Source organism: Girardinichthys multiradiatus, chromosome 14, assembly GCF_021462225.1.
Source record: "Girardinichthys multiradiatus isolate DD_20200921_A chromosome 14, DD_fGirMul_XY1, whole genome shotgun sequence".
NCBI lineage: Eukaryota > Metazoa > Chordata > Actinopteri > Cyprinodontiformes > Goodeidae > Girardinichthys > Girardinichthys multiradiatus.
Genome location: NC_061807.1, coordinates 3,675,056 through 3,700,546, shown reverse-complemented (window position 1 = coordinate 3,700,546; position 25,491 = coordinate 3,675,056). Strand labels below are relative to the sequence as shown.

At 42.6% G+C, this 25,491-nt stretch overlaps 1 protein-coding gene across 2 annotated transcripts in view; it reads left to right on the top strand.

Annotated features, from left to right (window-relative positions):
• LOC124880509 (toll-like receptor 2) overlaps nt 1-17,465 on the top strand; it is a 39,211-nt gene extending 21,746 nt beyond the window's left edge. Inside the window, exons 3-10 of one of the 2 annotated variants that reach the window (XM_047385658.1) lie at nt 180-329; nt 2,751-2,954; nt 3,054-3,176; nt 6,946-7,096; nt 9,646-9,810; nt 9,898-10,077; nt 10,158-10,298; nt 10,379-10,891. In XM_047385658.1, the coding sequence (XP_047241614.1) occupies nt 180-329; nt 2,751-2,954; nt 3,054-3,176; nt 6,946-7,096; nt 9,646-9,810; nt 9,898-10,077; nt 10,158-10,298; nt 10,379-10,891 (1,627 nt within the window). Of the gene's footprint in view, nt 1-179; nt 330-2,750; nt 2,955-3,053; nt 3,177-6,945; nt 7,097-9,645; nt 9,811-9,897; nt 10,078-10,157; nt 10,299-10,378; nt 10,892-16,941 lie in introns of those variants that run through there. The other variant, XM_047385657.1, reaches the window with a different exon arrangement.
• Nucleotides 17,466-25,491: the final 8,026 nt, after the last annotated feature.

Genomic DNA, 25,491 nt, shown 5'->3' with positions numbered 1-25,491 from the left:
TTGACTGGGCCATTCTAACACACAAACATCATCACGCTGCAGCTCAGGCTGTAAGTGTAGGGTTTTGTCCTGCTGGAAGGTGAACCTTCATGCCAGTCTCAAGTGTTTTTTGCAGCCTTGTGCCTGAATACAGACCAGTGAGGATTATCATGATTTATGTCCTTCTTGGTCTCTTCAAGCCGTCTCGGTTCCCCTTCATTGTTTCTTGGACTCGTCAGACTGAGAAGGCTGAGGTTTGGAGGTCCAGATCTGAAGGAGTTGAGGAGAGAAGATCTATCAGGAGTAACCCACCTCGACGAGCTCACAGTGCATGCCAACAACCTGACCAGGTATCCAGTCCTAATTTCTCTATATTTTCCTTATTAGCACCCAGACATTCTTGTTATCTTACAAACATCTTCAGAAGCTTTGGAGAATTATTCATTAGGAGCACTTTATGAGTTTTACGTGGACATTGCTGCTTTTTTACTCTGTGATAAGAACGTTGGTCCTGCCCAGGGGTCCTTCAATGGATTGATGGGCTTAAGAGTCTCCTAAACTGGCGGGGAGGTTTTTTTCAACAATCTCATTGCAGGTGCTCTCTCCTACAATGAGTGCATTCTGCTGGCAGGGGGGAGATCAGTGGTAGGGAGTGGGGCGAAGTCAGCCTGGGTGTCTAATGTCTTACCAAAGCCTTGTGCACGGCGTTTGTTGTGTGCGTTTTTGCTACGTTCTGTCCTCTGACTGGGGGTTTGCATTTGGGTTGGCCTACTGTTTTGGGTCGAGTGTGGGTGGTTTTTGGCCGCCTCGGTGTTGGCGTGGGGCGTGCTTTGTTGTTCTGCTGGCCTGGCTGTGGCTGCGGTCTGATACTGGGCTGGGACGCGGGGGGGGCATCAAGGACTGGACACACTGTTGGTTTTGTGTCATGGTCTGGGGATGTTTGGGCGTTTTGGTCATGTGCCCTCTGTTCTTGTTGCGGGTGTTGCGCTGGGCCAACTGGTCTGCTGTTTTTATTGGAGTGGCGCCGTACTCTTGGTCACCACAGCACGCTTCCTTTTCGGGTGGCTGGTTGACGGAGCTAGGGATTAGATTTTGAGAGTTTCAACTTCAACTTAGACACTCTCAGTTTTAACATTTTCATGACACGCACATGTAAAGCAATGGGGGTGGGCAAACTTAATGGCATCCACAGGGGGATCTAAGTAGTCACACCTCTGGTGCCTGCACCCACCTCTAAATGTTAAGTTGCATCTAGACATTGAGGGCTCTGGGTGAGGAGTGTAAGGGGACATCCTGGTGCCGGCTGCTGTCCAGCGGGGGGTGGCACTCTACAACAACACGAATCAACACCACATTTGAGCAGACAGTGGTAGGATTGGGGTCTTTCCACACCCCCATCTGTTTGTCTTTTGGGGTTAGAGGCCAGGAGGAGGAGCAGGCCTTCGTGTTGAGGTCTGGGAGTCGGGTCTAGGGGGTGGATTGGTACCGGGGCTGAGACTTTGGTCCTCTCTGGATCATTTTGATATATTTTTTTGCTTTGGTTGCTTGTTTTGGTGCCCGGTCCACTGGCTTGGGGGGGGGGCTGCGGGAGTCCGATAGAGAGGGGTCGGCTGGGCGGTGGGTGGCAGCAATCGAAGGTATGGCGTTGCTGTGGCGGAGGGGCTGGGTGGCAGGCTGTGGTGTTTGCAACAGGAGTGTATCGTGCAGGTGGGGTGTGTGCAGCCAACATGCTGGGGTGCCTCAGGGTTTGTGGTGTGGGATTGTTGGAGTGCCCAGTCTTTAGCACGTTGTGGTGGCCTTACTCCACGGCTTTCTCCTGCTGCTCTGACCCCCTGCCTGGCACCTGGCTGTGATTGGGTAGGTAGGGCAGTGGATTGTGTCCTGTGCCTGCGCTGGGGTGGCTGGTGGGTTGTGCTCGGTGTGGTGCGGTAGGCTGCTGGCCGGGTGGACTCGGTGGTGTGCTACTCTGCTCACTGTCGCGGCCAGGGGAGGGGGTGTTGGTACAGCAGGTTTGGGGGGTGCAGTGGAGGGTTGCAGCGTGGGTGGTGGGGGGGTTGTATCTCTTTTGGGATGTGGGATCCTGCTTTTCAGGAGTGGAGCTCTGTTAAGGGGGTGTGCCTGTGTGGGGTGGGAATTCATGGCGTTTGTGTTCAGGGGCATGTGTTTAAAATCTATGTCCTGGTTGGGGGTGGCGATGTTTGGGTTCATGGGAGTGGGAGGTGGTCAGTGGCTCTGGCGGGGGCTTTGGATGTCTGTGGCATCAATCTCTTCTGTGTTTGTCTCTGGTCCTGGGGGGCAGGTCTGTGACTCCTCACACCCGCTATTGAATATACTTACATAGAAACCTTTTATTCACATGCATGCTCACAAATACTGTATATCCACAGGGTTTTGGATTCAGGTGTTTACACATACACAGATATATCTTAATTCTTTTTCTTTTTCTGCAGGTGTAGAAGCAGACTTCTGGGGTGTTTTCTTGTACTTCTTTGACCCTTTTCCCTTTTCTTTCTCTCCTCCATTCTTATTTCCTTTCCATTTGAACTTTTTGCCTCACCTCTGTCCTTTTCTTTCATCTTTTGTTGCCTTTCGTTTCTGTTTCCGTGTTCATTGCATTTAAAATATCCAAGGATAATCCAAACTTCAGCAAAATACTAATAAATAAGTGCTGGACAATTTATTTGTTAAAGCAAATAAAAGATCAAACCTTTATTGATCAATCCATTGTGGTTTTCCATTTTCTCTTGCTTTTGACTGTCTTTTCTCTGCAGGTACGATTCTGGTACGTTTGGAGACATTTGGCCTCTGGGTCATGTCACCCTAAGCGTTGGCGGCCTGCTTTTATCAAAGATCGCATTGGCTGCAGCTCTGCTCCATGATGTGTGTTACCCTGAGACTTGGATCACTGTGGTGGACCTCCACTTGCCAAATGATGTGTCTGTTCAGCCGTTCAAAGACACATTCAGGAGAATCAGGTTTGACAGTAATCTTCTTTTTTACTGTTGTAACTAAAAAGAAGCAAAACTCTATGCAAAGAAACAAGCTGCTGATTCTCCTGTGGTTCCTCTCTTCAGAAATCTGTCTATCCGTAACCTTTCTCTGTCTGATGAAGCAACCGTCTCCTTCCTGTCGCTATTAGATGGAATCCCGCTGAGATCCCTCTCCATAGTGGGTCTAACTCTGACAGGCGAGGGAAGGTAGGAAATCAACCTGTCAGTATGTTCACTACAGGTCCTTCTCAAAATATTAGCATATTGTGATAAAGTTCATTATTTTCCATAATGTCATGATGAAAATTTAACATTCATATATTTTAGATTCATTGCACACTAACTGAAATATTTCAGGTCTTTTATTGTCTTAATACGGATGATTTTGGCATACAGCTCATGAAAACCCAAAATTCCTATCTCACAAAATTAGCATATTTCATCCGACCAATAAAAGAAAAGTGTTTTTAATACAAAAAATGTCAACCTTTAAATAATCATGTACAGTTATGCACTCAATACTTGGTCGGGAATCCTTTGGCAGAAATGACTGCTTCAATGCGGCGTGGCATGGAGGCAATCAGCCTGTGGCACTGCTGAGGTCTTATGAAGGCCCAGGATGCTTCGATAGCGGCCTTTAGCTCATCCAGAGTGTTGGGTCTTGAGTCTCTCAACGTTCTCTTCACAATATCCCACAGATTCTCTATGGGGTTCAGGTCAGGAGAGTTGGCAGGCCAATTGAGCACAGTGATACCATGGTCAGTAAACCATTTACCAGTGGTTTTGGCACTGTGAGCAGGTGTCAGGTCGTGCTGAAAAATGAAATCTTCATCTCCATAAAGCTTTTCAGCAGATGGAAGCATGAAGTGCTCCAAAATCTCCTGATAGCTAGCTGCATTGACCCTGCCCTTGATAAAACACAGTGGACCAACACCAGCAGCTGACACGGCACCCCAGACCATCACTGACTGTGGGTACTTGACACTGGACTTCTGGCATTTTGGCATTTCCTTCTCCCCAGTCTTCCTCCAGACTCTGGCACCTTGATTTCTGAATGACATGCAGAATTTGCTTTCATCCGAAAAAAGTACTTTGGACCACTGAGCAACAGTCCAGTGCTGCTTCTCTGTAGCCCAGGTCTGGGAATGCGGCACCTGTAGCCCATTTCCTGCACACACCTGTGCACGGTGGCTCTGGATGTTTCTACTCCACACTCAGTCCACTGCTTCCGCAGGTCCCCCAAGGTCTGGAATCGGCCCTTCTCCACAATCTTCCTCAGGGTCCGGTCACCTCTTCTCGTTGTGCAGCGTTTTCTGTCACACTTTTTCCTTCCCACAGACTTCCCACTGAGGTGCCTTGATACAGCACTCTGGGAACAGCCTATTTGTTCAGAAATTTCTTTCTGTGTCTTACCCTCTTGCTTGAGGGTGTCAATAGTGGCCTTCTGGACAGCAGTCAGGTCGGCAGTCTTACCCATGATTGGGGTTTTGAGTGATGAACCAGGCTGGGAGTTTTAAAGGCCTCAGGAATCTTTTGCAGGTGTTTAGAGTTAACTCGTTGATTCAGATGATTAGGTTCATAGCTCGTTTAGAGACCCTTTTAATGATATGCTAATTTTGTGAGATAGGAATTTTGGGTTTTCATGAGCTGTATGCCAAAATCATCCGTATTAAGACAATAAAAGACCTGAAATATTTCAGTTAGTGTGCAATGAATCTAAAATATATGAATGTTAAATTTTCATCATGACATTATGGAAAATAATGAACTTTATCATAATATGCTAATATTTTGAGAAGGACCAGTATATTGATCACTGCTCAGTTCTAGACCTGCTTGTCCTTGTCTCACATGGGGACTAGTGCCTATTCAAGATTCAAGATACTTTATTGTCATTATGTCACCATAAGGAAATTTTGTTGAAACCCAGCTCCAGAGATACAATGTATTGCACAGACATAATTTAAAACATTTCAAAATTTTAAAACCTCTGCAGAAATCAAGAAACACTTATGGAATATGGCATGCAGTATTTGGTATTTACATAAAGTGTAGCTTGTGCTGCATTGTCTGTGAGATGGGCAGGTGGTTTGTTTGTGAAATTGTGAAATAGACTTAGAAATAGTTTCTCTAAGGGATGTTTAGTGTCTGCCTGTAGGGGGACAATTGCCTCCACTGCTTCTGGGAAGAAACTGTTTCTGAGCCTATTTGTTCCAGCTGTGGTCTTCCTGAATCGTCTTCCTGACGGAAGTGGGACAAACGGTGCACTGCCCAGGTGGGTGTGGTCTCCAGCAATGTGTCTGGCTCTTTTCTGGACTTGTGCTGCATAAGTCGAGTACAGATCTGGTAGACAACAACTCACAATCCCATGTACTGTCTTCACCACCTGTCATTTCTCTGCTGCTTCCTGCAGCTTCCATACCACACTGTCACACTGAGGCACAGGATGCTTTTAATTGTGGCCCTATAAAAGTTTGTGAGTAGCTGAGTAGAGAGTCCAGTCCGTTTCAGCTTCCTGAGAAAGAAGAGCTGTTGTTGGGCCTTCTTTACCAGGTGGGAAGTGTTCTCAGTCTAGGAGAGGTCACAGGATATGAGAATGCCCAGAACTTAATGCTGTCCACACACTCCACCACCTCTCCCTGTATGTAGAGAGGAGCATGTTCAGTCCTTCTGGACCTCCTGTAGTCCACTATGACTTCCTTGGTCTTGCTGGTGTTCAGGATGAGGTTGTTCCTGGAGCACCACTGAGTCAGATTGAGGACTTCCTGTCTGTAGTGGGTCTCATTATTGTTAGATATGGGACCCATCACAGTGGCATCATCTGCAAACTTCACAACCATGTTTGTTTTAGTGAATGTCAGAGCAGTCGTGAATGAATAGGGTGAAGGTGGCAGGGCTGAGAACACCCCCCAGTGGTGTGCCGGTGTTGAGGATCAATGGGGCAGATGTGAGTTTCCCTATCCTCACCACCTGGGGCCTGTTGGTGAGGAAATTGCTGATCCAGGAGCAAAGTATTGCAGATAAACCAAGGTTGTGGAGCTTCATGGCCAGCATGTCAGGATGGGTGGTGTTGAAGGCTGAGCTGAAGTCCACAAATAGCATCCTAACAAAGGTGTTAGGGTGCTATAGATGAGTCAGAGCCATATGAAGTGCTACCAAGACAGCATCCTCTGTGGAGCGATTCTACCTATAGGTGAACTGCAGGCTGTTCAGGCCAGCAGGGACAGCGTCCTTGATGCACTTCAGGATGATCCTTTCAAAGCACCTCATGATGACCGAGGTCAGGACAACCGGACAGTAATCATTAAGGAAGGTGATGGCTGATTTTTTTGGGGACAGGCACAATAGTGGAGGACTTCAGGCAGGTAGGGACCATGAAAAGCTGCAGGGAGAGGTTGAAGGTGTCCAAAAACACTCCTGCAAGTTGGTCGGCACATGATTTTAGCTTCCGACCCGACACCATGTCTGGACCTGCAGCTTTGTTGATGATGATCTTCTTCATAGTGGAGGTCACTTGGTGCAGCTGCAAGACGAGAGGCTGATGCTGCTCCTCCGGCTGAGGTGGTTGTTCAGACCTTCTGCTGCTTGGAGTTTCAAAGAGTCTAAAGAAGCTGTTCAAGGTGTCAGAGAGAGATGGTTTTCCAGAAGTCAATGGGTGGGAGTGGGGCTACAGCCATAATAGGGCAACACAGAGGCACACAAGACAAACGACCATCTGCATACATACTCATACCTAGGGTCAATATAGAGAGACAAGACTGTGGTAGAAACGCAGGCCGAGATTCAAATAGGCACCCTGACAGGGTCTTTTCACAACATCAATATTAATTCCAGTCACAAGAAACATCTGAGTAAAATTTAAAGACTACTTCAACATGAATCTGTAAGGGTATGAATCATATTTGACTTGGTTGTTTGTCTAAATCTAAGGTTTTACCATTTAATGTGGCCAAGGCATTTCCTGTCATTGTGTTAGGTGGATACGTGCTAACCGGACAGATCTGAGCAGCTTGGGCAAGTTGTTCATCAGTGACGTCACTATTATAGACATTTTAAAGTTTGCCATGACTTCAGAGCTGACGTTCCTGTTGCAGTACCAGACAAAGCTGTCCATCATAAACGCAAAGGTGAAAAACACGCTTCACACATAGAGCAGGTTAAACTCTGTCTACATGGTATTAATGTGAGTTGGTATCAATTAAATTGATATTGTGGGAAGAATACATATTTGATACTCTGCCGATTTTGCAGGTTTTCCCTCTTGCAAAGCATCTAGAAGTCCTTACTTTTTATCATAGGCACTCTTTAACTGTGAGCGACGGAATCTAAAACAAAAATCCCGAAAATCACATTGTGTGATTTTTAAGTAATTAATTAGCTTTTTATTGCATGATGTAAGTATTTGATACATCTGAAAAACAAAATGTAATATTTGGTACAAAAATCTTTGTTTGCCATTACAGATATCAGACTCAGAATCTTGACGAAGTTTGTACACACTGCAACAGAGATTTGGGACCACTCCTCCATACAGATCTTCTCCTGATCCTTTAGGTTTTGGGGCTGACGCTGGGCAATACGGACTTTCAGCTCCCTCCAAAGATTTTCGATTAGGTTCAGGTCTGGAGACTGGCTAGGCCACTCTAGGACCTTACGGACCCTACGGAGCCACTCTTAGTTGCCCTGGCTGTGTGCTTTGGGTCATTGTCACGCTGAAAGACCCAGCCATGACCCATCTTCAGTGTCCTTACTGAGGGAAGGAGGTTGTTGGCCAAGATCTCCCGATACATGGCCCCATCCATCCTTCCCTCAATATGGTGCAGGGGGACCTTGCGTCTCTCCTAACACCTCTCCACAATGGTCTTGGCCATTGTGGAGAGGTTTGAGATTTTGTTGGTTGAGTGTGTGGACACGTGTCTTTTATACAGATAACGAGTTCAAACAGGTGTAGTTAGTCCAGGTAACAAGTGGAGAACAGGAGGGCTTCTTGAAGAAGAACCAACAGGCCTGTGAGAGCAGGAAATCTTAGTGGTCAAAACGTTTAAGGATAAGAACTCTTAGGACTGGACTTAGGCACTCCTGTTTTAGCTGAAGGATTTTACATCATCCCCAGTAATGATCTCATTGTAAGAACGTAATAGTTGGAGGACGGATACAAAATAATTTCAGATGACTAATTATGTTCCAAAGCACAATGACAGCAGTTTACAATATTTAAAAGAACATATGGATGTTCTTACTAAACTATTGAAAGCGAGACAGAAGCAGACCACATCTACTTTCATCAAGGACTGGTTTTATTCAACATGCGACAATAAGCTATTTTACTTTCCATATGTCGGGAGTAAGAAGAACGGTTCATGTCAGGCCCTTTCTTCCTAAAACACATGGTCCTTGCTAGAGTCTCCAAAAACCTTGTGGAAGATGGTGTGAAGAAACCAAACTTCAACTTTTGGGCCAGAATTTGTTGAGGTAAAATAATTCTAGCAGATATAATAAAACGGCCTCAACCTCACCCCAGTCCGGATGTCGTGAGAAAGAACAGATGAAGAGCAGAAAAATAAGATTAACACAAGTTTAATTTGGTAAATAATAAGTCCAATGATTTCCAATGTAAAATTGAATACAAAAAGAATGATACAAAGAAAGAAAGATTTACCAAAGGGCCCTTTGGGAGAGACTCGGTCAGCAAAGCGAGGCTTAACATAAGTGTTAAAGCATTTTATACACTTACTTCAAAGCTGACGGTTTGTTTACGAAGCCATATGTCACTAATGGAGTTTTCTGCGTTCCCGTGTACGTTCCCCACTATAAATTAGTTACTCCTATGGGAGTACTTTATTGCCCATATCATGCAAACATCCTGACCTGAGATTGACCCTTCCTCCAGCCTGAAGCCTGCTGTGACCTCTGTCTCCCTGCAGTCCCACATGTTATATCTCAGTTTTAATGCTCACACATGCAAACTTAACACATAGTATGAAACTAAATTATTTTAATTCTCAACAATTTCTAAAAAGTGGGTTTGGTGCAAAAACAACTCAGGGCATGATTAAAATATTACTATCCCTACACAGAAACACTGAGGTAGCAGCATCATGATCTGGGGTTACTTGAGTTGGAACTGGCGTTTTTATCAAGGTTCAAGAAAATATAAAAAGTTTGTTTTTCCAGCCAGTTTAGATCCAAAATCTTAATGTTTGCAAGAAAAGTATATTTTTGGCTCCAAAATGAGTTTAAGAATCCATCCAATAACAAAACAATGGTTTTCTGATAGGAAACTTAAAGTTTTGAGAGGACCTGGCCAGCATGAAGAACTAAACTGACAGAAAACATATGGTTCACCTGAAGAGGACTGTGGACAAGTGATGTCCTCACAATCTGAACGATTTGCAGAACAGTACTGAGAAGGGAGGAAATATTGGCAAGTTGTTGTCCTAAAATGAACAGGATGTAGGATGCTGACAGGCTCCTACCAAAGAAGCCACAATACTGTTTAAGGGTGCACACTCAGACACACCCAAGTTATTAGATCTCATTATTCATGATTTATTTTTCATTAATTTGTTTGAGTTTTTTTCTAGCTGAATTGTACAGGATACAATGTTTGGTAAATTGTATATTTTGATAAATGTTTTACTCCCACCTCATAGATTTGTTCCAATTTTACCTTCAGATGTTCTTGTTATCCTGTACCAACACCCAAATGATGGTGAACACAGAATACTTGGATGTCTCCGACAACCTGCTCACCGACCTGACCCTGCCTTACATGCTGTGTGACAGCGGAAAGACCCTCCAGACCCTCAGAGTTTTAAACATAAGTGGAAACCACCTAAAGGTGTCGGCATTAAACTTGAGATGAAATTTGTGTAAAATTCCTCTCTGCCAACATACATCTGTCTATTAATTGTCCACTTGTGTCCAGTCTTTTTCCACGATGAGCCGTCTGGTCACAAAGCTCACCAGACTAACCCATCTGGACGTTAGCAGAACCAGCTACAGCTCCATGCCCCACACTTGCACCTGGCCGTCCACCCTGAGGTATCTCAACATCTCCAGGGCTAAGCTAGCCACCATCACTCCCTGTCTACCAAAATCTCTGGAGGTATAGAGACTGGATCAGAGAGAAGTAAACCATCCCATTGAAAACATACATTCTATTTATTTCATACGTACTTTTTTAAGGTGCTGGATCTCAGTTATAATGATCTCAAAGAATTTGTGTTGACACTGCCAATTTTGAGAGAGCTCCACCTCTCTGGGAACAAGTTCCTGAGGTTACCAGCAGGGGCGCACTACCCCAATCTGCAAACCCTTACAATACAGGTAACAAACAATCTAATGTGTCATGTTCTGTCTGCTCTGTGTTCCCCATGCTGTTCTATTCTTGTTTTATACTTTTACAGTTAAACACCCTGAACGTGTTCGGCCTTTCAGACCTTCAGTCATACAGACGACTCAAGAACCTGGAAGCAGGCCACAACAAGTTCGTCTGCTCATGTGAATTCGTCACCTTCCTCCACTCACAACTTGTGGGAAGTGGAGATGTGAAAATAACAGATGGAAAGCAGAGTTATGTTTGTGACTCCCCTCTTTACCTGCAGGGGGAGGCAGTGAGTCAAGTTAACCTTTCTATTATCCAGTGCTGGCCCGTTTTGTTTGTGTCTGTCAGCTGTGGGGTCGCCCTTTTTTTTGGGATGCTGGTTTCTGTCCTGCTTTGGCGATGCCATACCTTCTGGTACTTGAAAATGACTTGGGCGTGGCTCAAGGCCAAGAGAGGTTCCCAACGACGATGGCAACAAAGAAACATGGATGGATCAGAACCATTGCTGTCTTTTGATGCATTTGTTTCCTACAGTGAAAAAGATGCTAGCTGGGTGGAAGACTTTCTGGTACCTGCGTTGGAGGAGCCAAGGTAATCCTAAAGTTTCTTTATTTGCAATGGTGTTTCCTTGACTGTTGGTTGGGTCATGAACCAGAAAATTTGTTGGCATTGGGTTTACACCATGCTTTGCCTCTTGCATCCTACCTTAAGTGAATGAGTGTATGTAGATTTTTGAATGAAACCACTGGGTGCATGAGGCCATGTTATAAAGAATAAATCTCTTATGGCAAATAATTCCATTATATGCCATAAATCTGACCCTTATCTTAGCAGACAAATGTTTTCTCCTTTGCTAGAAAGAAAGAAAACCAAGATGGCACCAGTGTGGCATCTACTTGGCATCTACCTCTGTCAATTGTGTGTAGTCCATTTTGCTTCTTAGTTTAGTTGCTGGAATAAACTCACTGCTGTTCTATAAACGCCAGGCACTTTTAGATCTTCTGTTTTTGCCACAAGTCCTAATCTAAAGGAGCAACGAACAAGGTGTCCTCCAGCCCAACTGGATGTGCCTGCGTACCTGCCACGTGGCGTTTCCCTACCTGCCAGGGTGCACCTTCACAGAAGCCGGGGCAAACATGCTGGTCAGCTGGTAAGGCTTAAAGCCTGCTTTGCTTCTTTTTCAGCAACTGCTCCAGCTGGTTATGGTGCTATCGCATCCCCAAGCGCCTCCTGGATCCATCATCTCCTGCCTGGTTCCATTTGTGGGCTCTGGTATCTATTACACCCCTGGTCACCGACGTCTCTCGCATCTCTGGAGTTGTAGATTACAAATTTTAAACTTGGGTCCACTTGCTTGGACTTCACGAAAAACTTCTACCCATCCTGCAGCTCCTACAAGGATGGCGCTAATAAATACTCCTTAACAAATAAAACGTTCATTGTAAATGACGTTTTCTTCTAATGGATTGGACTTCCTTTTTGTGACTCAGACTTGGACGAGAGTTGGTGAGTCCTGCATCTTTTCTGGACTCTTGCTTTCCAACTGCTTATTTTTCAGTGCTCCAATACATCAGGTTGAGATGGAGGAATATTGACTGTTTTTAAGGATCGCTTTTACTGCAAAAAACTCCAGGTCCTGGTTCCCTCTTCCAGCTTTGAACTACTTGTATTTGAACTGGGCCATTCTCAACTTGTACTGTCTGCGGTAATATACCGACCAGCAAAGTATAATGAAGATTTTTTAAATGACTTTTCTGTTTTTTGGCTGAAATTTTGCCTAAATATTGTATTTGAATTGTTGGTGATTTTAACTTTAATGTGTCTTGCCGTGATAAGCAGTTTGCTCAGGATTTTTTAAATCTTATTCAGCCCTTCAATCTTGTACAGTCTGTAGTAGGCCCTACACATCAGCGGGGGCACACTCTGGACTTGGTTTTAGCATATGGTTTATCTGTTCTTGATTTGAAAACTGGGGATGCAGTGTTTTCTGATCACAAACATGTTTTAGTTGACATTTCTTTTGTGCATGAGTTAAAAGCTCACGCTCCAGCCTCTCCTCCGCTTTCATAAATAAAGTCTGTGTATTGTCTCTTAGACCACTGCTGCTTTCACCAAAGTAATCCTCAGCCCTGGTTAAATTCCACTCGAACAGTCAGACATCAGTGCGGAAAAGCACAGTGAAAGACTGTTGAAAATGTTCTCAGAACACTGTAAAAGAGGAGAAAAATATTTATTTTTCTCAAATAATTGCTTGAAATTGTCATGATCCCTATTCATTTTTTAAGACTATAAGTATCATTCTAAATGGCCCCCAGTCTTTGTTTCTTTGTTAACAAAGTGGAGTCCATGAGGTTAGCGATATAACCACCTACCCATGACCCATCAGATTTTATTCCGTGCTTGGCTGCGTTAAAAACATTTTAGCCTGTTTCATTTACATTTCTTAAAGAGGTGGTTAGCCAAATGAAACCTTCAGGTTCTGCTGCTGATGCATCCCTCTCCATCAATTTTTGCAGAGGTGTTTCCTTCAATAGGAGGCTCAGTTCTTGCTATTATAAATAGCAACACTACTTCCAGTGTGGTCCCCGATGTTTTTAAACAAGCAATTGTCAATCCTTTCATTAAAAAAAAACCTGGCCTTTTGAGCCATCGTCCAGTTTGCTCAGAAACTGCTACTGCTCCTACCAGCATGCATTGCAGCTCTGACGTCATCCCCAGAAGTTGTAAATGCTAGCTCAAGCTTTGGCTAACTGATATTTCTGATGAAGCCGAGACCAGTTACCACTCAAAGCTGTCACGTCTCTGGAGAATCAAAAGCTCGCAGGCATGTTTTCACCCCATTCTTCATCACTGGCCAACCTCATTAGAAGCTTGACAACGCTGTAAATTTTGCTGCGATAGGAAGAACAGGAGATTTTATTTCCCGATGGAAGGCGTGTCTGTAGTGCACTGGTCAAGTAAGAAAAACCCACAGCGGTTTTCCAGGGATACATATTTCTCCTCTTTGTTGTTTGTTTCCAGTTCACTGCCAACGGTCCATCATATTTTCCCCTTTCCCAAAGGATAAGTTGACCGTTCTTGAGTAGCCACCCTTCCCCTACTTGCTGCTCCAACGAAGGCTACACCAAGTAATTTTGTTCTTTTCTATTGATAGTGTAGAAATTGCCAGGGCGGGATAAAGTAGGATACTTTAGGGTGATTTACAGTCGCCATTTATTTAACCCAACATGTTTTTGAGTTGTATGTTACATGCAATGTTTTACTGAAGTTTATGCTGAACTTTCTGATTGCTGTTTGAATATTGTTGAACTCTGAAGCGCATTCACCGTGTTCTGACCAACTGAGCGCTGACTCAGTTGGAGTTAAAGTGGACTTTAAAGCAGACTGAGGCTGCAAACTGAGCCTCGTTTTCATCTTCCCTGTTTCACCGTTTATGGCGCTTTGTGTTTCACTGAGTTCGCGTCTTGGAGGGTTTTATGACTGTGTGCTGGAGCAATTCACTTTCAGCTGGTAGCAGGTAAGCGAAGCAGCTCCTGGAAGCGCTTCCTAGGTGGAAAACTCTTAGCTGTCCATTGATTTTCCCTCCATTTTCCAAGTCAATCCAAAGTTTTGATCCATTCAAACTCAGCCCATAAACTGCTTGTTTGATGTCCATCTACACTCAGTACGCATTCTTATTGTTGGTTATTAAAGTACTCCTTTCATAGAATAGTCCAAGCTTAATTACAGTTTATTGTAAGAGGGACTATTGGTTTAATAAATTTGTGTTAAAGTTCTGTAGGCATAAGGTTAGTGTTCCCTACTATCTGGTGAAACAGTTGATAACACAGTGACATTTAGCATTGTTTTGGTTAATAATTATCAATTACATATTATATTTTAGACAGTTAACTACTTGTAATTATTAAGTGCGGTGAGCTAATTAATTACACCACCAGAGTGTTTCTCTCATCTCTGTTTGTAAGAAATTATTTTTGGTTAGAATGCATCTGAATTATAATTTTTAATTATTATTTAAAAAAATATTTCTTAGCAATAATGATAATCACTTACATGGGTTTGCTGAAATTTTAGACCAATCTCGAAACTCCCATTCATTTCAAAAATATTGGAGAAAATAGTTTTTACCCAATTGAATGCCTTTGTTTGAACTAATGGCATTGGGGAGATATTCCAGTCTGGTTTTAAACGTTTACATTGCTCAGAAACAGCACTGGTAAGGTTTTTTTCATGTCATTTGCCTTTTACCAAACGACTCAGAAAACTCTGTGGTTCTTGGTTTTAGATCTTATGGCAGCATTTGATACTGTGGACCACACTATCCTTATCTCTCGTTTGGAGCACTGGGTTTGTATTAAAGGTGCAGCACTAGACTGGCTTCATTCCTATTTGAGTTATACAAGGTTCTGCGTTAGTGTTGAAAATTTGCTTTCTGCCTCTGCCCGTCTTTATTGCGGGGTTCCTCAGGGCTCATTTCTTGATACTCTTCTGTTTTCTTTATACTTGCTCCCCTTGGGGTCCATATTTAGAAAACATTGCCTCTCCTTTAAATGCTAAACAGATGACTGCCATACCTACCTATAACATCTGAAAATGTATGCTCCATCCAACCTGTTAGATTGCCTTGTAGATGTCCAAGCTTGGATGGCATTGAACCTTTTGAGCTTCAATGAAAGTAAAACAGGTTATTTTATTTAGGCCTAACAGCACCTCACACAACCCACTCATTAAATTTTGTTCCCTCAAGTGGTACATCTGACAGAATGTAACACATTTGGGAATAATTATGCACTTGGATTTTGAATTGGATAAATCAATCAGATCTGTTTTGCAAAAACTTTTAAGCCAGTTTTGTCAAGGCTTGACCTGGAGAAAAATATACATGCCTTTATTGAACTTGCTCAATTACTGCAATGCACTTTACGTAAACAGGAGGACCTCTGTGGCAGACTGCCTGTCCTGCAAAAGGCTCAGCCCAGGGGAATGGATGTTGCAACCTGAGGTGGTGCAGAGAATCTGGGATCGGTTCAGTGAGAGCAAGGCTGTTTTTATTGCCTTTAAGAGCACAGCACATTGCCCATTGTGGTTCTTTCTGGTGGAGCCCAGCTCTCCTTGTGGCACTAGAGTAGCCCATGAGAGTCTGGTTTCCAATGTTCCTCTGCCTGTTGGACAGGGAGTGGTAGCGGCTTTCAGTGACAAGGGACCTGTTGTCCCAGATGGACTGGAAGGTGTGGCATCTGTTCCCAGGCCGTCTTCAGCTGATAGTGTGGTCGCTGAAGGGGGCTGGCAGTCCCTAACAGGTCTGGAGCCCTCAATCCACCAGACACAGAATGCCAGTGCTACTTCTACATTAAAGGCTTATGCTTGTTGTTGGTGGCGCTTTGCACAATGGTGCAGTGATAGGGGTTTGGTCCTGGTCTTTTGTTCCCTGCAGGACATTCTGAGGTACCTTGAATCTCTTTTTGACGATTGACTGGCAGTCTCGATTGTCTGCCATCAGACAAGTGGGGGTGCATTACTAGCTGACACAGTTTCTCTAAGGGGCCAGAAGGTTGGTGTTGAAGGCTATGAGTGGGCCACCCTTTGATGTGTGCAGCCTCACTTAATAATGGTATTGCTGAAAAGGACCTTTCTTCCAGTAGAAACTACAGCTAGCCGGGTCAGTGAGCTCCACGCACTTGCGTTGGAAGACAAATAGTTCTGGGGTGAAACTGTGGTCAAAAATCACTTTCCTTCCTAAGGTTTTTCCCCCAGACTATGTGAACTTGACCATCGAGTTGGGAGTTTGCATGCCATAGTGGGAAGAACGGGGAGCAAGCACTTTGTAAGCACTGGCGTATAGATCTGTGGGTGCCGCTGTTCCGTCAGGTGTCGTGTGCCATTCAACCAGGAGTGTGACTACGTCCTGGGCGGAGATGAGGGGTGTGCTGCTGGGGGACATCTGTGCGGCAGCATCCTGGGTGACTCAGTGCACATTTAAACACTTTTCTAGCACTTCGACGGAGGGCACAAGCCATGCTGGCTTCAGCGGCCTCTGGCTTCTATCTCCTGAGGGATAGCTGGGTACCCCGTTCTTGTGACATTGCTGGTATAAGTCATCCACTTTGTTTACTGCGACTGGCAGTCAGGAAGGAATAAAAAGGAACTGAAGATATGTTGTGCCTTTGGTTCAGTTAATTCGTAGATGACTGCCAGTCACATTGGTCTCTCAAAGTTTCTCCTCGGTGAGATGATCGCAGGAGGCCGCACATAGACTTGTCAGGTGCTATTCAAAGATGCAGCAGCCATATGGGCAACGTACATGACTTTGTTTACATAAAATCTCAACCTGCATGGAGCACTTTGTTTACTGTCACTGGCAGTCATCCAGAAACATAGCTACAATGTAATTTCTATTTGTTTTAAACTGACTAAACACTGTTTAGTTGTTTAAGTGGTTGCATGGTTATTTGTTTATCTGATTTATGCAATGTGGCAGCAGTATTTTACCAGCCTCACCTTTTGTCACGTTTAAAAGTTTGAATAAATCACAGAGTTTATTAAGTTATACATACTGTTTATTGGATGACTTATTGTATAAATTATGTTTATGATAAAGGACTGAAACTGAATGATAATCTGGCTTCATTTTTTATCCTGTTACAGTGACACAGACCCGGTGAATCCAACATCACCACTGACTCTTTGTCTCCACAAGCGGGACTTCCTTCCTGGACACTGGATCATGGACAACATTATGAGCGCCATTGAGCGCAGCCGTCATACTGTTTTTGTCCTCTCTGAGAACTTTGTCCAGTCCGACTGGTGCCGCTATGAATTGGACTTCTCCCACTTCTGGCTGTTCAATGCTGGCGGAGACGCTGCCATCTTGATCCTGCTGGAGCCGCTGTCCAAGGATGACATCCCCAAACGTTTCTGCAAACTGCGCAAACTCATGAGCTCCACCACCTACCTGGAGTGGCCTCAGGAGGAGGAGAGGAGGCCGGAGTTCTGGAGGAGTCTACGAAACGCTCTGAGAGGAGACGATGAACAACAGAACTGACAGAAAATGAAGAGAAGAAGAATAGCTTGTAACTACCATCAAAGAGACAGTAGACAATGAACACGGTGACCAAGCTTGGTTGCTACACAATGGTCGGTGCTGATTTCACGTGAATTGCCGTGTAAAATAAAATCCATGCATGACAAATTTTATCTTTAATCCAGTGTAAAGTGTCACTTCTTTAGGTTATTGTCATTGCAAAGGTCTGATTACATTGATTTATTATAGAGCAATTGAATCATCCTAAAGAAGCTACTGTAAAAACCTGTCTGTACACTGCTTTCATATTTAGACTACAAATCTTATTATCATTTTTCTGGATAGTTTTCATCTCCAAGCAATTAATGTCAAGGTTTGCCCGTTGGGCACAATGGGCCAGAAAATGGATTTTTCAGAATCTGAAAAGTCAAACAAAAAGACACAATGAACTCCTTTTAGAAGAACACAAAATGAAGCTACCAGGAAATATATCTACTCCAGAACTGCTGGCTACCTGCACTGACCTGAAGCACCAGGTGTTCAGTGCTCAGAGACCTGGCCAAGGTAAGGCGGCCTGAACCAGACCAGCACCTAACAAGAAACATGTTCTAACGTTAACACTAGGACAAGAAATATCTGAAGACAAATTCTTCAAAGGGTTAATGATCTGATGAGATAAAAAGGACTCATTGTCCAGATGGATGGGCCCATAACTAAATCAGTAACGGCCATAGAGCTGAAGGTCTCTGAACTTTCAAAGTTCTTGTTCTCAGTCCAATCTTTGTTCCAGATCAGGGTGAACCATCGTCCTTGAAACAATTAAAAAACCCAAACAAAACTGAGCAAGGAAAACTAAACCAGGCTAATAAACATGGATGCAGAATAAGCTAACGAAAATCATGTTTGTCATCTTCTGCTTTATCCGGGACCAGGTTGCAAGGGCAGCAGACTTGAGATGCCCAGACTTCTCTCTCCCCAGACACCTCCTCAAGTTTCTCCGGGGGGCAGCCCAAGGCTTTACCAGGCCACCTGAGCGACACAGTCCCTCCAGTGTGTCTCCTTCCAGTGGGATGTACCTAGATCACCTCCTGAGGGAGGCGTCCAGGAGGCATCCGAAAAGATGCCACCTCAACTGATTCCTCTTGATGTGGAGAAGCAGCGGCTCTATTCCAAGCTCCTCCCAGATGGCTGAGCTCCTCACCCAAACTCTAAACTCTAAAGGAGTGCCCGGTCACTCTGCAGAGGAAGCTCATTTCAGCCGCTTGCTTCCTGGATCGCTCTGCCTGAGGTGGAAGTTCAAGACATCCTTGACCGAGGGCTCCACCAGACGTTCCTAGCAGACCTTCACTATAAGCTTGGGCCTGCCAAGTCATTCAGTGGCTGGTGTGAGCCTGCTTGTTGCTGCAGACCTTCTCAAATCTGGGTTGCAGATGTGAGACTGCCACTCTAAGTTCGTTTTCAATGTCCAGCATAGAAGTTAATTAAACTGAAGATGTCCTTTGCTAAACCAGCAATAAATAAATAAATAAACTAGACTGCTTGATCAGACTTTACTTATACAAAAACAAAAATAAAATAAATGTCTAACCATCTTTTCAGAACTACAATCGCTACATTCCCTGATACCGTCTAGACCAGCGGTCTGCAACCTGCGGCTCCTAATAACTCTGGCTTAAAATGATAAAGAACCAACAAATATAAATGTAGATATAACAACTAATGCAGGTCTTAACAGAATGACACTAAAGGTACCAGTAATATTTTCTAGATCTATGTTTCTTGTCATTAGGTTGGATATTCTTGGCTTCGGGCCCGGTTCGTCGGCTGGGGGGCGCCAGGTTCCATCAGGGGGTCTTGGCCGCACAGTGAGCCCCGGTGATTGGGATGTGGCTTTGCCTTAATACTGTTGGTTATAATCATCATCAGTAATTATATAAAAATGTTCCAAGGCCAGAACCACTGGTGACCCAAAAGAACAAAAAGACCCGTCTCACATTCTCAAGACTTCTTAGAAAGTATTCTGCAGCCTGATGAGACAAAGTTGAACTTTCTATAGAATTTGCTACATTAATATATTTAGAACATTTATAACAATCATAGTCAGAATATATTTAAGTTTAAACTAGGTCATAAATATGTTGCAGTTTTATTCAGGAAATCCATTAAAAACAACTGATGTTTTTACCCATAAAATCTACAGGAATATCTATGGTATCAGAATTTATTTCCACCACAGGTTTCATATCAAATAATTAATGATGTATTAAGTTATTATGGACTTTTTCTGTTATGGAAATATTTATTCTTTAAACAATGTTTGTACTTTCCACTTACTGTAACAGGTCCATAAAAGGATTTTGTGTTTTAGGAGAACTACTTGTGACTGCAGTAGAGGCTGACATTTTTTCAGGAGTCCCACGGGATTCCCACGGGAATCCCGCGGGACGGGAGACAGCATCAGTAAAGATCACGTGATTGGGACGGTTCAGGATAAAACACGAACTGGAGCAGACGGGAGTGGGAGCTAACTAATAGGAGGGAGAATAAACTAGGATCAATTGTCCTTGGAAATGTAAAACTGAGACTTTGTTATAAACTTTAAGAAAAAAAAACTTGGATCGACGCCGCCATTGTGTAGTTTTTTTTCCAAGAAGCCTATACTATAATGTGAGTCAAACAAACTACACAACCCACAAGCCAACAGTGCTTCTGATTGATGTTTTCCACCTGTGTTCAGGATGGAGGGAGCAAACGCAGGTGGAGAACTGGACGTGGTAAAATTGGATTTGTAACGTAAAGTCAGAAGTAAAGACTTATCTATTAAACTCATAGAGCTGACAGGAAAGTCGCAAATATTACCGAACTTCAGGAGAGTTCAATGTAGCGGTTTTAACACGCAGTCTGCTGCTTGTAAAATGTGTTTAGTTGTAATCAAGTTCACCAGTGATTAAGGGACACTTGTAAGACAGATTCTGGATTAAATCAGCCCTGCATCAGAGAATTTAAGTGCACCCTTCCATCAAACATTTTGACAGGTGGGCGGGACTTCCGGTGAGGGCGGGACTTCCGGTGGGGGGCATATGGGCGCCATGTGGTTGCCATGTGGGCAGGGGGGGGGGGGTGTGTCCAAGGGGCGTAACAGTGGATGTTGATTGGTTGTCGTCATTAGGGGCGATACCTTAAATGAGTCAATTAAAACACAGGGGTGTGTTTAAGGGTGTTATTAATAATCTGTATGTTTTTTCAGGCGTTAATACATCTAAAAAACAAAACAATAAAAAAAAGACACGCATCCTTTTATATTTTTAAAGGTATAATCAACTTAATGTTGACCTATCACGTGAAATCCTAATAAAGGAACTATGTAACCTGACAGAATTGTAAGTTAATTTTGCTTTACAGCAGGACCTATTTGTTGAATATATGAGCCTGTCTAAATCCGTTCAAAATAGAAAAGACCTAAAAAAAGTAAATAAATAAAAAATTGTGCTTCACTACATCGATGGAACGAGAAAAACCTTCAGCTTCTGCGTCAACATACTGGAAAAGCAGCTGAAAATAGGTAAGACGAATATCAGATTAACAGAAAAAAAAAGAACATCAGTATACTGTTTCCAAGTTACAAATTGACTAGCAATGATGTGTTTGTTTTTGAATCATGAGAGACTCCATTTTAGGAAAAAAAAAAAAAAAAAGGAATGATAATTTAAGTTACCTGTAGCTTTTCTAAAAAACATTTTACTTTTTCATCTTAGAGTTACAGGGTTACAGTTATACCATATCCAACTGTTAGGGCGATGTCAGGAAGGGGCAGTTACGTCTGTTTCTTAGATAACATATCACCTTTGAACTCAAGAAGGGTTTTGGTCTTAAAAACATAGTCTTTGCAGTTGAGATAACACTGTCATGTTCTGGTATAAATACTGTGTGTAAATGTTGGGGCTCTGTTTCATTGGTTAACCTCAGTGTCAGGGTCTTCAAATGCTGAATGTCTTTGAACCATAACACTTGTTACATTGAAAAATACCAGTACTGACAAGAAAAAATGTCGGTAAATATTTCAGGAAACCCGGAAATTGTGGCTTCTTCTTCTGATAATTCACAAAAGCACAATGACATCTTAAAACGTAAGTAAGTAAGTAAGTATCATTAAATGCATGTGAATGTTCTCAAATTTTGTTTATATATATTTTTTATATATATATATATATATATATATATATATATATATATATATATATATATATATATTTGTTTCTTTGTCATAGAACCCACCGCTGATGACCTTGATGATTTCATCTTGACACAATCAGATTATGGTAAGTAAATGTTAAATGCAATAAAATATATATATATATATATATATATATATTATAGTTAACCCTTGACAATGTTTCAATTTATAGATTTGATGAGAGAGGTAAACCCGAATGATCAAGTTGGAGGGTTCAGCCGCTGGAATCCACACTCCAAATTGAGAAGGCGAATTATTTCCAAACAAGAAAAACTCCCAACTACATCTGAACTTTCTTCTAACACAGAAATTACGACAGATTCTTTGAATACTCCTCCGCCAATTATCATCATTTCCCCTGAAGACACACCGGATAAGTTACCGGCACCTCCAGAAAGTAAGTCCTAAGAACTAACTGTTTTTCTTTGAGAGTGAATGTATTTTATTTATGTGTTATTAGAGACTTTTGTTTTAAACCTCAGATAAAACTTTTTACAGATTCGACTGAGAGCTCTGTGGAAGACATAGTTGTCGAGCAGGAGCAAGGTAAGGAAATAAAAATTAAATAAAAACAATATATATATATATATGTATTTTAAGCATAGTTCAATAAAAATGTCATATAAACCTGTTTACAGATACATCCAAAGATGCCACATTAAATCCGCCCACCAGAAGGTCGCTTTTCAAAGATCAAGACAGCTTTCAGCAGAACGGCACAGTTTCAGTCCAACAAGAAGTGAAATCTGGAGGTTTTACCGCAAAGAATCGGAGTAAGATTTAAAAAAAAACTTGTGTATTTTAAAAACTATTTTCGTTTTATTTATGAACGCTGTGCTGCGCAGCGTAAGATAACTTTTTATTGTCTTCTGTTTTTACAGAATATTTAACCCCGGCCAAAAGACAGCGACTCTTTGCGCTACAAACCCGAGCAACGCTAGTGAGTGGTTTAATGAACGGTACGTTTTAATTCATACATACATACTGAATTAATTTTAATTCCCTTTTTTTTTTTTTTTTTTTCAGCTTTAATGTGATTATTTCAATATATATATATATATATATATATTTATTATCAATTTATTTATTTTTTGTTCATTCTCCTTACAGAGGTTACGTTGATGGTAGGACAGATTGGTCACAGAAACGGACAGCGCAGGAAGACAGTCTCTACAGCCTCACGGGATCTTCGTAATAAGGCCTCATCGTTAACGCTTCTGGCTGCATGTCAGATTCTGTTAAAGAAGCATTTTGGTGACATCAAGGTGATTTTAAACTGAACTGATCACTGTGTTTTTTTGTTTTTTTTTGTTTTTTGTTTTTTCTGTAGGTTAGTTTTTTTTTTATTTTCGTTTCTTATGTTCATAGAAAATGGATAACCGAATCAGACTTGCCCTGGATGAAATAAGAAATTTAGTTAATGAACTTAACGAAATTCCCGTTAATGCAGAAGAAAATAGCACACCGTCTCCACACAGCATTGAGCAAAATTATCATAACCCCTCTACGACACACTCCGCAGATCATCACGGGGGTCATTTCAATACGGGAGTAGCGGTTAGTTCTGATCAAGTAATCAGACTTGCCCTGGATGAAATAAGAAATTTAGTTAATGAACTTAACGAAATCCCCGTTAATGCATCTCCTGCTAACAGTGAAAATTTAATAAATGAACATCAGCACGGTGACGTTTTAAACGTAATCAATCAGGCTCTTTCCGATTTGAACAGCGAACCGTCTCCACACAGCAGCATTGAGGAAAATGATCCACCTGACACTCATCAGAATCCTTCTACGTCACACTCCGCAGATCATCACGGGGGTAATTTCAATACGGGAGTAGCGGTTAGTTCTGATCAAATAGAGCGAGATCCTCCAGCTCTGGTTGAACGTGAACATTTTAATAACCATGAAATAAGGAGACCTTTTACCATACCGCCGCCCTGTCCAAGTAACGTTCCAGATTTAGCAGCATTCTATACAGACATCATGCGTATTATAATTGAATTAGCCGACGCTGCGAGATCGTTAACCAGACGTAACGACGTTGTGCAGCTGGAATTAGTGGGTGAAAATCTCAATCGTCACATCACATTTACTGTTACAGATGATGGAAATATGATCCTGCCTGCTTTCGAAAACTTCCTCGACGATTTAGTACAATCGAATGCAAATATACCTGTAGATAATAACATGGAATTTGTTCTTCAGGTTGTTAATGACCCAGCAGGAGGTTCTAAGCGTAAAGCTGCAGGAACGTTAGACTGTGAACTGTTTAATAAGAAAATGCGTCATTTGTATATTATAAACAATACCGGTAATCAGTTATGTTTTGCAATCAGCCTCGCACACGTCTCTGATCCTGAGCTCACGGATCACCGTGCTGTAGAACTGGGGAGGAGATGGCACCATCAGGCAGGCCTTGACGAGCAAACAGCAGTTACTTTTAGTGATATTGGTAAATTTGAAACCATTCTGAAGAGAAAAATTGTAGTGTTTCACAGAACCACGGGCTCTACTGCTCTGTGTAAATTTGAGACCAGTTTCCCCGATCGTTCAAACCCTCTGTTTTTGCTGTTATTTCAAGGTCATTACTATGGGATAAAAAATCTCAAAGGTTTTATGGGGTGCAGATATATTTGTAATTACTGTTACGCCAGCTATCAGAATGCCAATACACACCATTGTGAAGGTTATTGTCCAGTGTGTCGAACATATAAATGTATGCAAGAGATTAGCAATCCTGTAAGCTGTGCAGGCTGTCAAAGAATCTGTCGTAATTCTTCATGTTTCAGCAGACACAGGGAACCGCGCATCAGAAATAGTGCTGAAAGGCCTATGAGTGACTGTGAGTTGGTAAAACTCTGTAAAGTATGCAAACGGATATACGTTATTCCAATCAGTAAACCGAATAAACCACACGTGTGTAATGTAAAATGCAGTATTTGCGGTGAAAATGTACCCCCCAGCCTAGACATTACATGCGATGATCATAAGTGTTACATTCTGCCTTGCAGTGCAATTAATCAGCTTGATGATAAACTGATTTTTTATGATTTCGAATGCCTCGTCAATGAGAGCGGCGTGCATACCCCCTTTCTGGTCTGTGCTAAAACATTGAAAGGTGATGAATGGTACGCTTATGGACTGAATTGCACCCAAAAATTTCTCCTGCATTTCAGGAGGCCAATGTACAAAGGTTACACCTTAATAGCGCACAATGCGCGGGGGTACGATGGTTACCTGATTCTCACAGCAATGCTGCAGTTAGGCATTAAACCACATATCGTCATGGTAGGGAGTAAAGTTCTCTGTTTAACCGACCCTGATTACAGGTTAAAATACATTGATAGCCTGTCCTTCATGTGCATGAAGCTTAGTGCCATGCCGAAAGCGTTAGGCTTTACCGATCAAAGCAAGGGTTTTTTTCCCCACCTATTTTCCTCTGAACAACATCTCCAGTATGTAGGGGCTTTTCCTCCTCCATCCTGCTACGCTGTAGAACGCATGAGTCTTCAAGAACAACAGGTGTTTAGCAGCTGGTACAGAGAAGCGAGCAAAGAGGTCTTTGACTTTAAGAAAGAAGCAATTCGTTATTGTAAAAATGACGTTGAAATTCTTTTTCAAGGATGCTTAAAATTCAGAGACGAGTTCTTTAAGGAGACAAGTGTGGATCCGTTTAAAAGTATCACAATAGCATCAGCCTGCATGAAGGTTTTTGTAACCAATTTCCTTCCTCCTCAAACCTTAGCCATTCCATCACCTCTGGACTACAGACGTAGCAGTAAAACGTTCTCCAGCGCGTCCATTCAATGGCTCGGCTGGATTGCAGACAGCAGAGCCATATTTATCGAGCATGCATTAAATAGGGGTGAAAAGAAAATCGGGCCATATTCAGTGGATGGGTATGCAGAGATTAACGGTGTCAAAGTTGCGTTTG